The 15,850-nt window shown below is 58.8% G+C and overlaps 2 protein-coding genes across 5 annotated transcripts; one reads left to right on the forward strand and one right to left on the reverse strand.

The window, feature by feature from the left end:
* The first annotated feature begins 774 nt into the window (after positions 1-774).
* GNB3 (G protein subunit beta 3) lies at positions 775-9,374 on the forward strand. Of its 3 annotated transcripts, none has more exons than XM_004610465.3 (10): positions 775-867; positions 1,102-1,183; positions 1,379-1,417; positions 3,280-3,386; positions 3,482-3,545; positions 3,638-3,800; positions 3,871-3,937; positions 4,028-4,229; positions 7,461-7,677; positions 8,840-9,374. In XM_004610465.3, exons 2-10 carry the CDS (start codon positions 1,127-1,129, stop codon positions 8,944-8,946), a joined length of 1,023 nt encoding a protein of 340 aa, XP_004610522.1. In that variant the 5' UTR covers positions 775-867; positions 1,102-1,126; the 3' UTR covers positions 8,947-9,374. The 3 variants fall into 3 exon arrangements, with proteins under 3 accessions (XP_004610522.1, XP_054999222.1, XP_054999223.1); XM_055143247.1 differs by having other exon boundaries at positions 781-867; positions 1,099-1,183; XM_055143248.1 differs by lacking the exon at positions 1,102-1,183 and having other exon boundaries at positions 787-867.
* Positions 9,375-11,446: 2,072 nt separating this feature from the next.
* On the reverse strand, positions 11,447-15,844 carry CDCA3 (cell division cycle associated 3). 2 transcript variants are annotated; one of them, XM_055143249.1, is made up of 6 exons: positions 15,320-15,844; positions 14,805-14,979; positions 14,544-14,670; positions 12,438-12,731; positions 12,209-12,312; positions 11,447-11,865 (listed from the first exon to the last, which is right to left on the reverse strand). In XM_055143249.1, the coding sequence occupies exons 1-6, from the start codon at positions 15,343-15,345 to the stop codon at positions 11,707-11,709; spliced, it is 885 nt and encodes a 294-aa protein (XP_054999224.1). In that variant the 5' UTR covers positions 15,346-15,844; the 3' UTR covers positions 11,447-11,706. The 2 variants fall into 2 exon arrangements, with proteins under 2 accessions (XP_054999224.1, XP_004610524.1); XM_004610467.2 differs by having other exon boundaries at positions 11,448-11,865; positions 15,163-15,844.
* Between the last annotated feature and the right edge of the window lie 6 nt (positions 15,845-15,850).

Here is a 15,850-nt window from a genome sequence, read left to right on the forward strand (position 1 = left end):
GGAGCCCCGCCTGGCCATTCTGGCCCCAGCCAGGCCCCGAGAGAGTCACGTGAGTGAGCGATGAGCAACCAGCCGCTGGAGGGGAAGGAGACGGGGAGCCCTTCCCTCTGCATCCCCTTCTGCATCTGATGCCTCCTTTGGGGGGGATTCCCTGTACCTGCCGCCCCCGCCCCCCCAGGACGAGGCCCGGGGCAGCTGGTGGGGGATTGCCGAGAAGGATGATCGGGATGAGCCCCCTGTAATCCTCCTACCTGCACCCCCCTCCCCGCTTGCCCTCGCTGCCCTGAGCTCTCAGGGACGCAATGAAGGGGTCCCACCTGGGGGGCCCCCCTCTCGCCCTCCCGTCCTGGCCGCTGACAGCCAGATGCCCCCCTGGGTGGGGCCCAGGGCTGGGGAGGGGGCCCCTGGCACTGCGCCTGCTGCTGTTCCCTTGCACCCTCCAGAACCCGGACCCTTAATCCTCACAGCTTGGCTCTAATCCGTGGGGCCTGATGCTCTTATCTCCGTGGCAGAGTCTGGGGGGCGGGGCGTGGGGGAGCACCCCTTGAGGCCTCCTCTCTCCCCGGGCTTGTGTGTGTGGGGGACTCCTCCTCTCTCACTCTCCAGTCGCACCCCTCCCAGGGCCCGGCCCCGGCTCTGCTGCCTGCCCGCCCCCCTCCCCAGCCCTGCCCGTTGATTGCATTTGCCTGACGTCCTCGGGGGCCCTCCCCTCCCCACCCCTCCCCAGCCGGGGCCAGGCCGGGCCAGCTCCTTTGCCAGCAGAGCAGGGGCAGGTGACAGGCGGGCACGGCCGGTGGCGCGGGGAGTGAGGCGGCGCCCCGGGCACCGGAGCTGAAGGAGGGGAGAGGCCCAGGGAAAGAAGCCCAAGTAAGGGGGGCCCCCGGGGCTGCAGGGAGGGCTCAGCAGGCTTCCCGGGGACCCCTGGACCTGGAGGGGCTGGAGGGGAGGTTGAGGCCAGCCCCTGGCTTAGCCACTTCCCGCTTTTCCGGCTGCTGCGGGTTCCAGAAACCTCATGAGGTGTCTGGCGTGGGGCGTGAGGGACCGAGACCACTCCTGGAGGGGTCCCCCCACCCGACAGGCCCACCCCCCTGTTTCCAGCAGGAGTCACACCCCTGCACCTACAGCCATGGGGGAGATGGAGCAGCTGCGGCAGGAAGCGGAACAGCTCAAGAAACAGATTGCAGTAACCCCACTACCCGCCCCAGAAAACACAGAACCGAGAACCTGGCCAAAGGGGGCGAGCCCTGCCCCTGGACAGCCCCTTAGAGGCCCCCCTTCCCTGCGAGTTCCCCACTGCGCAGTTGAGCCCGTAGCACTGCAGCCCCTCCCCGGGCCCTGTGCCCCCCGCCCTCCCCCCTGATGTCTGCTTTCCCCCCAGGATGCCAGGAAGGCCTGTGCCGACATCACCCTGGCAGAGGTGAGGCTGGAGGGGAGAGTGGGGAGGGGCCGCACTCCCTGAGCTTCGGGCACTTCCGCCCAGCCTGTCCTGAGGCGGGGGTGACACCCAGGAACCCACCCGGGAGCCCCGTGCCCGGCCAGAGGGAAGGGAGGGGTCCTGACCCCGACGTGCGTCCTAAGGAGTGTGTGGGTTCGTGGCCCGTTTCCCCCACACTTGCTCATCTCTGGGGTCGAGCAAAGGGCAGAGGCCGCCTTGCGGGGACAGGTGGGGGCTGTTTTCCTTTCCTAGAGTGGCACATTCTTTCCAAGAGTGGAAAGAATTCTTCGACTCGGTGGCATCTGAGCTTGGCAGAGATCTTCACTAAACACTTAACCATGTGCCACACACACACACACACACACACACACACGAATACAGGGCTGAGGGCCTTCAAGACCTCAGTTCTTTCTCTCTCACTCTTTTTTTTTTTTTTTGGGTCACAGCCAGGTGATGCTCAGGGGTTTCTCCCGGCTCTGCGCTCAGGAATTATTCCTGGCGGTGCTCGGGGGACCCTATGGGATGTTGGGGATCGAACCTGGGTCGGCCACGTGCAAGTCAAATGCCCTACCCACTCTGCTATAGCTCCAGCCCCTTTCTTTCTTTCATTCTCTCTCCTCTCTCTCTCTCTCTCTTTCTATTCTTTCTCTCTTTTCCTTCTTTCTTTCCCTTTTTTTTCTTTCTTTCTCTCTTCTTGTTTTTGGGCCACACCCAGTGGTTCTCAGGGCTTACTCCCGCCTCTGCGCTCAGGAATTATTCCTGGAGGTGCTCAGGGGATCATATGGGATGCTGGGGATCGAACCCGGATCAGCCGCATGCAAGGCAAGCGCTGATACTTGGATACTTGGAGACTATCTATACAACCCAAGATAGTGTCTCTCTTGTCCCCTGATTCCTTTCTTTGGTCTGTTAGCTTTGGCTTTTGTTTGGGGACCATCTCCTGCTGTGCTCAGGCCTGACTCCAGGCTCTGTGCCCAGGGATCACTCCTGGCGGGACCCATGGGACCATATGGGGTGCTGGGGATCAACCCCTGGTCGGCCATGTGCTATGCTAGTGCTCTCCCCGCTATTCTGTCTCTCCGGCCCCTGCATCTCCGTCCTGAACTCCAAATGATGCTGTCCTGCCTGTATCTGCCTCCCGCCCCCCAGGCCCTTCTCTCAGGCCAGGCTATGACCTAAGGCTGGACCCTCTATGGTGGCAGGGATGGTAGCATCCGGGCAGACACCTGCTCACTGGCCTTCTTTTCTTTTTTTTTTTTTCTTTGCTTTATGGGTCACACCCAGCGATGCTCAGGGGTTACTCCTGGCTTGCACTCAGGAATTGCTCCTGGCAGTGCTTGGGGGACCGTATGGGGATGCCGGGGATCGAACCCAGGTCGGCCGCGTGCAAGGCAAATGCCCTACCCGCTGTGCTATCGCTCCAGCCCCACTTGCCTTCTTTTTCTTTCCTTCTTTCTTTCTTTCTTTCTTTCTTTCTTTCTTTCTTTCTTTCTTTCTTTCTTTCTTTCTTTCTTTCTTTCTTTCTTTCTTTCTTTCTTTCTTTCTTTCTTTCTTTCCTTTCTTTCTTTCTTTCTTTCTTTCTTTCTTTCTTTCTTTCTTTCTTTCTTTCTTTCTTTCTTTCTTTTTTTCTTTCTTTCTATTTTTGCTTTTTGGGACACCCGGTGATGCTCAGGGGTTCCTCCTGGCTCTGCACTCAGGAACTACCTCTAAGGGTGCTCAGGGGCCCCTGGGATGCTGGAAATCGAACCCGGGTCAGCCGCGTGCAAGGCAAACATCCTCCCCGCTGTGCTATCGCTCCAGTCCCTCACTTGCCTTCTCCTGCCGCCCCCTGCCCTCTCCTGCAGCTGGTCTCTGGCCTCGAGGTGGCGGGACGGGTCCAGATGAGAACCCGGCGGACGCTGAGGGGGCACCTGGCCAAGATCTACGCCATGCACTGGGCCACTGACTCCAAGTGAGCCGTGAGAGGGGCTCGGCGCAGGGCGGCTTGGCGGAGGGAGGGGAGAGGGGTTTGGTGATGGGAGGTGTCACCCCCACCCACCCGTGCAGGCTGCTGGTCAGTGCCTCGCAGGACGGGAAGCTGATCGTCTGGGACACCTACACCACCAATAAGGTACCCGCCCCGCCTGGCGCCCCGCCTGCCCCAGCCGCCCGAGCTGGTGGGGGGGGGACCCCCAAAGCAGGCCCTGCCTCTGACCCCCCCAGGTGCATGCCATCCCGCTGCGCTCCTCCTGGGTCATGACCTGCGCCTACGCCCCATCGGGGAACTTCGTGGCTTGCGGTGGGCTGGACAACATGTGCTCCGTGTACAGCCTCAAGTCCCGGGAGGGCACGGTCAAGGTCAGCCGGGAGCTGTCCGCACACACCGGTGAGCGAGGTGTCCCCCTCCCGAGGGTGGTGGCCCCGCAGCCGGGGAAACAACCGTCCCCTCCCCCCAGGTTATCTCTCTTGCTGCCGGTTCTTGGACGACAACAACATCGTGACCAGCTCGGGGGACACGACCTGGTGAGGATGCCGGGCGGGGGCCCCTCCGGCCGGCCTCTCCTGGGGAGCCTGGAGTGGCCCGGCCCGGTGACAGTGTCCCCTTCCCGGCAGCGCCCTGTGGGACATTGAGACTGGGCAGCAGAAGACGGTGTTCGTGGGCCACACCGGGGACTGCATGAGCCTGGCCGTGTCCCCCGACTTCAAACTCTTCATCTCGGGCGCTTGCGACGCCAGCGCCAAGCTCTGGGACGTGCGGGAGGGGACGTGCCGGCAGACGTTCACGGGCCATGAGTCGGACATCAACGCCATCTGCGTGAGCCCCCCCAGACTGCCTCATGCCCCCCACCACACACACACACAGCTGCAGCCTCAGCCCTTGCTGGCTGGCCTCCTGCTTTTACTTATTTATTCATTTATTTATTTATTTTTGGGGTCACACCCAGCGATGCTCAGGGGTTACTCCTAGCTCTGCACTCAGGAATGACTCCTGGTGGTGCTCAGGGGACCATATGGGATGCGGGGGAATCAGACCCGGGTCGGGTCGGCGATGTGCAAAGTAAACGTCCTTCCCGCTGTGCTATCGCCCCAACCCCTAGTCTCCCGCTTTTAAACACTCCCCTGGGAACAAACGCCCTTCCGAGAGGTTCCAGGGCTGGAGAGAGTAACAGGGACTATGTTCTTTTTATTTATTTATTTATTTATTTTGCTTTTTGGGTCACACCCAGTGATGCACAGGGGTTACTCCTGGCTCTGCATCAGGAATGACTCCTGGCGGTGCTCAGGGGACCCTATAGGATGCTGGGAATCGATCCCGGGTAGGCAGCGGGCAAGGCAAACGCTCTCCCCGCTGTGCTATTGCTCCAGCCCCCCAGGGACTATGTTCTTTGTCTTGCATGTGGCCTGGTTCCATCCCTGGGACCACATAGGCTGCCCTGAGCCCCGCCATGAGTAATCCCTGAGCGCAGAGCCATCCAGGAGTAAGCCCTGAGCACCGCCCGGCGTGGCCCAGAAGTAGCAAACCAAACCCCAGACGTCTCCATGAGGAATGAGTCGGTCCCCACACAGCCTGTCACGTTTTGTCATCTGCAGGAGGCCAGTCGGATGAGTAGATTAGAGAGCGGGTAGGATCAGCCCGCTGGATTAGCTCAATCTTGCAGATGAGCTGGATTACATCCCTCCCATGATGAGACCCAGAAATCCCACCTTTTGTTTTCCCCCTTTTTTGAGGGGGGCCCATCCTATGGGGCCAGTAGGGGGGCTGCTCCCTGCTCTGTGCTCAGGGGTTGCTCGGAGCATTGCGGTGGGGGTGGGGGCCGGAACCCGGGCTTCTTACATGCCAGGCAGATGCCCCAGTCCATGGAGCCCTTGGTTTTAGTATTTTTAGCTCGGGGATGTTTGTTTTGTTTGCTGTTTTTTTTTCTTTTTTGGGCCACACCTGGCGATGCACAGGGGTCACTCCTGGCTCATGCACTCAGGAATTACTCATGGTGGTGCTTGGGCGACCATATGGGATGCTGGGAATCGAACCCTGGTCGGCTGTGCAAGGCAAACGCCCTCCCCGCTGTGCTATGGCTCCAGTCCCTTGTTTGTTTGCTTTTGCCTCCTGAGCAGCACACAGTGGGCTGGAGGTAACACTGGGAGATAATCAAGTAGGTCAGATGGTTCCAAGGCTGGGTCCTGGTGAACCTGAGGGTCACCAAGGTCACACAAGGTTAGACGAGGCGGCACTGGGGGTAGGAGTGGCCCAGGCAGTCGTGCTGGGGATGCAGTTTGCAGCCCTCTGCATGCAAGGCTTGTGCCCGGATTATCTCCTTATCTCCCCTCACCTCTTGCTGGCTTTTCAGCTTTTGAGCCACACCCATCTGTGCTCTGGGCTTACTCCTGGCTCTGTGCTCAGGGGTCACTCCTGGTGTGCTCAGGGGGCCATATGGGGTGCCAGGGATTGAATCCAAGTTGGCCGTCTGCAAGCCAAGAGCCCTACCCATTGTGCTATCTCTCTGGCCCCAGCCTCCTTTTTTATTGTTTGATGGTTTTTTTGTTTTGTTTTGTTTTTTGCCACACCCGGAAGTGCTCAGAGCTAACTCCTGGCTCTGTGGTCAGCGGTCACTCAGGGACCTTAGGTGCTGCTGAGCATCAAACTGGGCTTGGCCACACACAGGTGTAGCCACTCCTATCATATCACCTCTCTGGCTCAGCTTTTTCTGGGCCTTAGTAGTAAGTGGCACACAGCATGCCTCTGTGTGATTTTGGTATTGTTGTTGTTGTTTGGGGGGTCACATTCAGCATAGCTCAGGACTTACTTCTGCCTCAGTGCTCAGGGATTACTCTGGGGAAGACTTTGGGGATCTTAAGCGGAGCCAGGATCAAACCCAGGTCAGCCTCAAGACAAGGCAAATGCCTTAACGTCTGTCCCATCCCTCCAGCCCCCACTTTTCATTTTCTTTATTTTTATTTTATTTTATTGGGTTTTTGGGCCACACCCAGTCATACTCAGGAGTTACTCCTGGCCCTGCACTCAGGAATTACTCCTGGAAGTCCTCAGGGACCATATGGGATGCCGGGGATGGAACCTGGGTCAGCGGATGCAAGGCGCCCTCCCCACCGTGCTAGTCCTCTGGTCCTTCGTTTCCTTTAAATGGGCATCATTCTGCCACCTCTTCTCTTTCGTGACACTGACAAGGATGTTCTTGGGATGAGTCCAGGGCCTCCCGCCCGCAAGACATGTGCTGGCCTGGGAGCCCCAACATTTGCCCTTTCTCAGTCGAGATGTTTATTTACTATTTATAAAAAAAAATATTTAGGGGGCTGGAGCGATAGCACAGCGGGGAGGGCGTTTGCCTTGCACGTGACTGACCCAGGTTTGATTCCCAGCATCTCATAGGGTCCCCTGAGCACCACCAGGAGTCATTCCTGAGTGCAGAGTCAGTAGTAACCCCTGAGTGTTGCCGGGTGTGACCCAAAAACAAACAAACAAAAAATTATTCATTTTAGTATTTTGGCCCACCCTCAGCAATGCTCAGGCGTTACTTCTGGCTCTGCACTCGGGTTACACCCCTGCAGTTTCGGGGGACCATACGGGATGCTAGGGATCGAACCCAGGTTGACCACACACGTTGCAAACACCCTACCCCACTGTGCTATCACTCCTGCCCCTTGGCAGGGCATTTGGGGCTCTTTGGGTGACACCCAGTGATGCTCAGGGGTCCCTCCCGGCTCTGCACTCAGGAATGACTCCTGGGAGTACTCAGGGACCCTATGGGATGCTGGGGATGGACCCCGGGGCAGCCGGATGCAAGGCAAATGACCACTGAGGTGGTCACTGGGGAGGTTCAGGGGCTTCCCAGTGGTTCTCCCTCTGGCCCCCGGGACCGGAGCCCTCAGCATCGGTGCCGTGGAAGGTCGGAGCCTGCATCAGCCTGTGACAGAGGGCGGCTGCCGGAGGGCGTGCCCTGCGCGGGGGAGGGGCCAGGCTGAGAGGCTGAGGGCGGGGGTGGTGGGCTGCAGGGTGGTGTGAGTGCTGACCCCCACGGCCCCGGCCCCTCAGTTCTTCCCCAGCGGAGAGGCCATCTGCACGGGCTCGGACGACGCCTCGTGCCGCCTGTTCGACCTGCGGGCGGACCAGGAGCTGGCCACCTACGCCCACGAGAGCGTCCTCTGTGGCATCACGTCCGTGGCCTTCTCCCTCAGCGGCCGCCTGCTCTTCGCTGGCTATGACGACTTCAACTGCAACGTCTGGGACTCCATGAAGGGCGAGCGTGTGGGTAAGGGCCCCCCACCCCACGCCCTGCTCTCTCTGCTGGGAGACCCCCCCTCCAAACCCGCCCCTGCTCCTCCCCTCATCCCTCCTCCTCCTCTTCCTGGCTGTTCCCTACTTCCTGCCCTCAGAATCTAGTCCCTCTGGGCCAGGGATAGTCTAGAGGCTTTTTTTTTTTTTTTTTTTTTTTACTTTTTGGGGTCACACCCGGCGATGCACAGGGGTTACTCCTGGCTCTGCACTCAGGAATTACTCCTGGTGGTGCTCAGGGGACCCTATGGGATGCTGGGAATTGAACCCGGGTGCTGTGCTATCGCTCCAGCCCAGGGGCTCTTTTTTTTTTTTTTTTTTTCTTTAAGGCCCTGGGCTCATTCCTATGTTCAAAAAAAAACACAGGAGGGCTGGAACAGTAGCACAGTGGGGAGGGCATTTTTTTGCCCTGCGCACAGCTGACACGGGTTCGATTCCCAGCATCCCAGGGTGGGAGCACCTCATTCTCAGGGTCCTCCGAGCACCGCCAGGAGTACTTCCTGAGTACACAGCCAGGAGTCACCCCTGGGCATCACCACATGTGACCCAAAAAGAAAAACAAAACGAAACATAGGAGTCTGTTCTTTTTGTCTCTGGTTTTGGGGGGCCACATGTGGCGATGCTCAAGGCTTACACCTGGCTCTGTGCTCCGAAAGCACTCCTCATGGTGCTGGGGGGGGGTCACTGAGGGTGGGGGCGGATTGAGCCCCGATCGGCTGCGTGGAAGCAAGCACCTTACCCACTATACTAGTTCTCTAGTCCCCCTGGAATGTTCGAACAAAGTTTGAGCCCCGCCTGGTGTGGACCCAACCCTTCCCTCCCCAGGCCAAAAGCAAAAAATCGAAGGGATCCCTCTGGGGAGACCCAAATCTTGAGTCTGGGCCTAGCTCCTGAGCACCCCGGGGCGAGTCCCTTCCTCTCTGGGCCTCGGTGTCTTTCAAGGATCAGGACGGAAGGGTCCCCTGTGGTGTTTTCTAGAAGCCAGTGAGGGTGCCCCCGGCTGGAGGAAGAGGAGGGTCCGAGGGAGCTCTCCCTTTAGGCCATTCCATTCTCAGTCTCCACCTGGCGGGTGAATCCCCGGGGTACCTACCCGAATGGGGGGTCCTGATGCACCCCTGACCCCTTCCCCTTGTCTGCAGGCATCCTCTCTGGCCACGACAACAGAGTCAGCTGCCTGGGGGTCACAGCTGACGGCATGGCCGTGGCTACGGGCTCCTGGGACAGCTTCCTCAAAATCTGGAACTGAGGCGGCTGGAGGAGGAGGGGGTGACCCAGCCCCCCTTGCCTCCCCCCACATGGCTTGAAAGCGTTTCCTCTTCTAGACCCCCGCTGCCAACCCCAGCCAACTTCCCCCTAGAGAAGATTGGGGACTCTGGAGAGGGGGCAGCATCAGGAACTCAGGGGCACACAGCTGCCCCGGCTCCTTCTGGGGCCTCTGCTTGCTCTCGCTGGTCCTGATAGCGTCCGCTGATAGGAAGGACACCAGCGCTCCCAGCCCTGGACAGGCCACCAGGTTCCCAGCCAAGCCCCAGGCCTCCTCCCTCAGAGCCACGGGGTGACCCGGGATGCTCAGATCGGCGACCGTGTTCCGGGTATCACTTAGGCTCCTGCACCCCCTTCATCCTTTCGCTTTTCCTTTTTCTTTCCTGCAATAAAGTGGAGTGGCTCAGTCTGGCTGTAGGGTCCCGTTTCCTCTCCATTTCTGCCGCCCAAAGGTGCAGCTTCCACTTAAGAAAGTATTAGTGGAGGGCTGGAGTGATAGCTCAGTGGGTAGGGCGTTTGCCTTGCACGCGGCCGACCCGGGTTCGATTCCCAGCATCCCATATGGTCCCCTGAGCTCAGCCAGGGGTAATTCCTGTAATTCCTGAGTGTAGAGCACAGGAGTGACCCCTGTGCATTGCCGGGTGTGACCCAAAAAGTGGGAAAAAAAAAAAGCATTAGTGGAGTGATAGCACAGTGGGTAGGGCGTTTGCCTTGCACGTGGCCGACCTGGGTTCGATTCCCAGCATCCCATAGGATCCCTGAGCACCGCCAGGGGTAATTCCTGAATGCAGAGCCAGAAGTAACCCCTGTGCATCGCCGGTGTGACCCAAAAAGCAAAAAAAAAAAAAAAAAAAAAAAGTATTAGAGCAGTGATAGTGCAGCGGGGAGGGTGTTTGCCTTGCACGTGGCTGACCGGGTGTAAGCCCCGGCATCCCATATGGTCCCCTGAGCACTGCTAGTAGTAGTCCCTGAGTGCAGAGTCAGTGCAGAGTCAGGACTAACCCCTAAGCATCACCAGAGATGACCCAAAAAGCCAAAATAAATGAACAAGTAAATAAAGTATTAGAGATGGGATGAGAAAGGCTGGTACTACACAGACTGCCCAGATGGGGGAGGGGCAGAAGGTCAGGTCTCACAGGGACGGCCCGAGGTAGGTCAGGAGGAGGTTTTCACAGGTGGGGCATTTGCCTTGTCCGTTGGTCATCCTGTTTGATCCTGACACCCCACATGATCCCTCAAGCCCTGACAGGAATAACCTTTGAGCTCAGAGCCAGGAGTAAGCCCTGAGCACCCCTGGGTGTGCCCCCGCCTCCAAAAAAAAAAAAAAGAAAGAATATGATTTAGTGACCAAGTGCTGGGGTATGGGATATGGAAAATAATAAGCTGAACATAATGGCTAAGGTCTGGGCTTGGGAGACGGCCGGATGATGCTTTACTCGAGGGAACGGGGAGTAGAGGCGAGAAATAACTCTGGAGGCAAGAGCAGAGACTCACCCTTAGACAGGCTGACTTTGGGGTTTTGTGTTTGGGGACCATACCTGGTGGTACTCTGGGGCTACTCCTGGAATGATGCTGGGGGAGGGGTGTGGCTCCTCCAGCAGTGCTCTGGGGACTGTGAGGTGCAGGGATCAAACCTGGGCAGAGCGTGTCCACTAGCCCCGAGAGCCATGTCCCCGGCCGCCCCGGGGCCAACTGACAGAAATGCCAGCGCGGGAACTGGATACAGGTGAGGGTGAGACGGCCAGACCTGGAAGTGACCAGAATACTGAGCGTGACAGTCCTCAAAGCAAACACCTAAGAACCAGAGGGCAGAGGCCAGGGTTTAAGAGAGGTGCTTAAAAGCGGCTTGGAGGTATTAGAGGGGGCTGGCGGGGGCAGGGGGTCATGCACACTACAGACGATGCTTCCGAGGCTGCCATTCCCCATACATGAGACCCAGGCGAGGTTTAGGCGTAACAGTTAAAAGCACCACTTAAGGGGCTGGAGCAGTAGCACAGCGGGGAGGGCGTTTGCCTTGCACGCGGCCGACCCGGGTTCGATTCCCAGCATCCTATAGGGTCCCCTGAGCACCACCGGGGTGATTCCTGAGTCTGAGTGCATTGCCAGGTGTGACCCAAAAAGCAAAAAAAAAAAAAAAAAAAACATCACTTAAGGGGCTGGAGAGATAGCACAGCGGGGAGGGAGGGCATTTGCCTTGCATGCAGCCGACCCGGGTTTGATTCCCAGCATCCCATAGGGTCCCTGGAGCAGCACCAGGAGTAATTCCTGAGTGCAGAGCCAGGAGTAAGCCCTGTGCATCGCTAGGTGTGACCCAAAAAGCCAGACAAAAAAAAAAAAAAAGCACCACTTAACCCAGGTCCGATCCCCGGCATCCCATAAGGTTCCCCCAAGCCCACCGGGAGTAAGCCCAGAGCACAGCCGCGTGTGGCTCCCACCACTCAAAATAAATCTCTTGAGTCCAGGACCGCAAGGGCCCCCGGCGGGATCCTGATGGTGCCCCCCACAATACACAATGAAAAATTCCCCATCGTGACATCATTTTAAAATCACCTCCTTTAATAAACCAAGACACATAATAAAACACAGAGAAAGCGCAATCCAAAACTCTCACGGGCAGCGGGAAAGTCGTGACGTTCAGGGACAGTCAAAGAAAATCAGCCTCTCCAGTCTCTCTCCGGGCCAGGGCGGAGGTGCCCGGTGCAGCGGGATGCTGGGTGCTGGGTGCTGAGTGCTGCGCGCCGGGCTAGCTCTCCACCAAGGGGAAGTGCTGGTTCTCCTTGTCATGGTCCTGGCCCGGCTCCCATGCTCCTCCTCCTCCGGCTTTCACGAGTCCGCCGGTCCCCAGGAGAGCCCCTTCCTTTAGGGCCCGAACGTTTTCGCTCAGGGGAGAAAGCCGCTTGCCCTGCAAAAGGCAGCTGCACTCACTGAGGGGTAGGAGGAAGCTTCCAGAAGGAGGAACCAGGGAGAGAGGCTCCCCAGCCTCCACGGTGGATATCCCAAGAGCCTCTACTCTCTGGGACCAGAGAGACAGGTAGCACAGTGGGTCGGATTTGCCTGGCACATGGCCAACCTGGGTTTGATCCCAGGCATCCCCTCTGGTCCCCTGAGCTTTCCAGGAGCGATTCCTGAATGCAGAGCCAGGAGTAACCCCCGAGCATCACCAGGTGTGGCCCCTCAGCAAAAACAAAACAAAAAAAGACCCAAAAAATACAACCCCCAAAACACACCACCCTCTTTCCCCTTACCTGCCGTGACGCCAGCGTGCCGGGGGAGTTGTCATCGGACAGGACGGCGAGGGGCGATCTCCCCAGCACCTTTCCTTTGGGCTTCCTCCTATTTCGCTTAGAACCTAGGGTGGGGAAGGCATGGGTGCCGAGCACCAAGTGGAAGGGTGCAGAGCTTACTCTTCCAACCCCGTGGACCTCCTCCCACTGCTGCCCCCCCGCCCCCGCCCCTTGTCCGCAGCGTCTGTACCTGAAGATCTGGGCGTCTCAGGGTCTTTCAAGGGCTTGTCTGAGCCCTGGCTGGCCACAGGGGTATTTGGGAGGGGCTCCGTGTCTTCCTTAGAAGGCAGCAGTTTGCAGGGTAGCTCGGGCTGGCTTCCGGGTGGCATCGGATCCTCCAGGGCAAACTGGGTGCCCACAGACCAGTCCAATTCAGAAGATGATGGCGTCTCCGAGGGCAGGGCAGGTTCGGGGGGCAGATTCGGTCTGGGGTCTTCGATCCCAAGGGCTTCAATCAGCTGTGTCACCAGTGGGCTCGTGGGGTCTGCAGAGGAGAGGTACAGTAAGGCAAGGACCCTCTGGTAGAAAAAAAATTATTGGGGCCGGGGCAATGGGACAGTGGGGAGGGGGTTGCAGGGCATATGGCTGACCCGGGTTCGATCCCCAGCAACCCATAGGGTCCCCCGAGCACCACCAGGAGTAAAGGAATGATTCCTGAGAGCTGAGCCAGGAGGAACCCCTCAGCATTGCTGGGTGTGACCCCCCAAAAAATTATGAAAGAAAGAAGTCATTCTATTGGAAAGGAGAAAAAGATACAGGAACATATAGTAGCCCTGGGACTCACAACCAAGAAGGTGAAGAATGGGGGTGGGGTGGGTGGGAGGAGAGAGAGACAGTCAGGAAGTGAGAGAGACAGAGAGAGAGAGAGAGAGAGAGAGAGAGAGAGAGAGAGAGAGAGAGAGAGAGAGAGCGCAAAACACAAAACATTGAGAAAAGGAGAAAAGAGTGAAAACAGTGACATGGGGCCTGAAACATAATTTGGTGGTAGGGTACTTGTCTAACAAGTATGAGATCCTGTGTTCCATCCCAGGCACTGCTCCTCCCTCCCAAAAATTAGCTGGATCTAGAAGAACAGGAGGAAGAAGTCCCCTTTAAGAAAGACGTGTGTGTGTGTGTGTGTGTGTGTGTGTGTGTGTGTGTGTGTGTGAACAGCACAGCTGGTAGGGCGTTTGCCTTGCATGCGGCTGACTCTGGTTCAATTCCCAGCATCCCACATGGTCCCCTGAGCACTGCCAGGAGTAATTCCTGAGTGCAGAGCCAGGAGTTACCGCTGGGCAATGCCAGGTGTGACCCCCCCCCCCCAAAAAAAAAAAGATAAAGAAAGAGCCAGGATTGGAGTGATAGCACAGCAGGTAGAACCAGGAGTAACCCCCGAGTATTGTCAGGTGTGACCCCCCAACAAAAACAAAAACAAAAAAAGAGCCAAGCAGAGCCGGAGTAATAGTACAGTGGGAGGCACTGCATGTGGTAGCCAGGGCCGGGTTTGATCCCTGGCATCCTGTTGGTGCCCTGATGCTCCCGGGGGTGATTTCTGACTGCAGAGCCAGGAGTAACCCTGAGCACTACTGGGCGAGCCCTCCCTCGACCCCAAAATAAAGAGTCAATGGGGCTGGAGAGACAGTGGGGAGGGTGCTTGCCTTACACTCAGCCAACCCGAGTTGGGTCCCCAGCACCCCATATGTCCCCCCCCGAGCTCGCCAGAAGCGATCCCCAGATACCCCAAATGTCCCTCCAGGCTCACCAGGAGTGATCACTGAGCAGAGCCAGGAATAAGCCCTGAGCACAGCAGGGTGCAAAGCCACGAGGGGCTGGAGAGATAGTCCAGAGCTATGGTGCTTGCCTTGCACGCAGTCCACCCTGGTTGCATCCCCAGAACGACATGTGGCCCTCAGGCGCACCGCCAGGAGTGGCTTCTGAGCACAGAGCCAGGAGTAGCCCCTGAGCCCCAGCGGGTATAGCCCCCAAATCAAACAAACAAGGCGTCGTCGTCGTCGTCGTCGGGGACCAGGCTCAGTGGGCAAGCCCTTGCCTTGCCTGTCGGAGTCCCAGCACCAAGCGTAGGTGACAGGGGCTGGAGTGATAGCACAGCGGGGAGGGCATTTGCCTTGCACGCGTCCGACCCGGGTTTGAATCCCAGCATCCCATAGGGTCCCCCGAGCACCGCCAGGAGTAATTCCTGAGTGCATGAGCCAGAAGTGACTCCTGTGCATCGCGGGTGTGACCCCAAAAAGCAAAAAAAAAAAAAAAAGAGTAGGTGACAGCCCTGCCGGGAATTCCCAGCGCCACTGCCACTCACCGCTGCTGCTCTTCCTAGGTGTCCGGGCGATGCCAAGGGTGGGAGAGCGGGGGTCAAACTCCAGCTCCTCGGCAGAACCTTCCAGCAGCTCCCCCACTGGGAGGCTGGGCTGGGGAGAGCTCTCCACCTGTCAGGAGGGAAAGTTAGGACAAACAAGCCGGACTCGGGGACTCCGACTGCGCAGGGGGCAAACAAAGGCCCCTCGCAGAAGCAAGCGCGGGCAGGACCGTTCCCCCGCCACCCCAGCCGGCCCCGGCGTACCTGGATGGGAGTGCGCAGGATGCCGGCACTCGGGGACCGAGGGTCGGCCACCCGGGCCAGCTGCTTGTGGTGCGGCGGAGGCCGCGCGGGGGTGACCGGCACGCTCTTGGCGGAGCCCATCTCCACCGGGAGGACCAGGATGGGCAGGGCCCGGCCCGACGCGAGGACGGAATGCCTGGGAGAAGCGGTTCAGGTCTGAGTCCCCGGCGCCCTCCAACCCCCGGCGGCGCGCTTGCCCCGTCTTCCCGCTTTGCAGCCCAGGAACCCAGCGGCGGGCGCAGCGGGGCGGCAAGGGTGGCACCTTCGGGCCGGCCGGGCCCTCCGACTTAGTCCCTGTTTTCTTCCCACAACTACTTACCCAGCCTCCCCAGTCCACCTCTGGGCGCACTGCAGCTCAACTCCCCAAACTGAGTTTCAAACCTCCCGCCACGCCCACCGTCTGCACGCTTATTGGCTGAGCCGGAGCTGGCTCCCCATAGGCCCGTTACGTGAGACCCGCCCCCAATAAGGAGAACCATTGGACAGAGCGGACGTCGATCATCGGGACCAGATGACTTGGCTAGCGGCTTCGTTTGCTGGGGCAACGCCCCCTGGACAAGCAGAAGGAGACCGTCGTTGCGTATTCGGCTGACAGCTGCCCATCGTGAGACTCTGAGGTCCCAGTGCAAGCTTTGGGCACTGTCAGTTCCTAAATAGTCATTACGTTGATATGGGTGTACCCAGCGGGAACCGGCGCTGAAGCAATCCTTATTGGCTGACCGGGTTATCAATCACTTGAACCCTTTCAAGCCCCGCCTCGGCCGAGAGCCCCTTTTCAAATACTAAGGATTAAATCGCCCTCTTATGTTCCAACCGGACAAGTCCACAGGAAAAGTTTCTGGGGTTGATTGGCCTCAACAACGGTCAGTCCCTGCCCCGCTAAGAAACTGGAAGGAGGTCCCAGCGCGCCGGGGCCCACGCCGCGCCCCGCCTCGCGAGCGCTCCACGCGCGCTGCCTGGAAGAGCGGGATTGGCTCCTGGTGGGGCGGGGGTGGCCCCACGGCCTG

Source organism: Sorex araneus, chromosome 6 (assembly GCF_027595985.1).
Source record: "Sorex araneus isolate mSorAra2 chromosome 6, mSorAra2.pri, whole genome shotgun sequence".
Classification (NCBI taxonomy): Eukaryota; Metazoa; Chordata; class Mammalia; order Eulipotyphla; family Soricidae; genus Sorex; species Sorex araneus.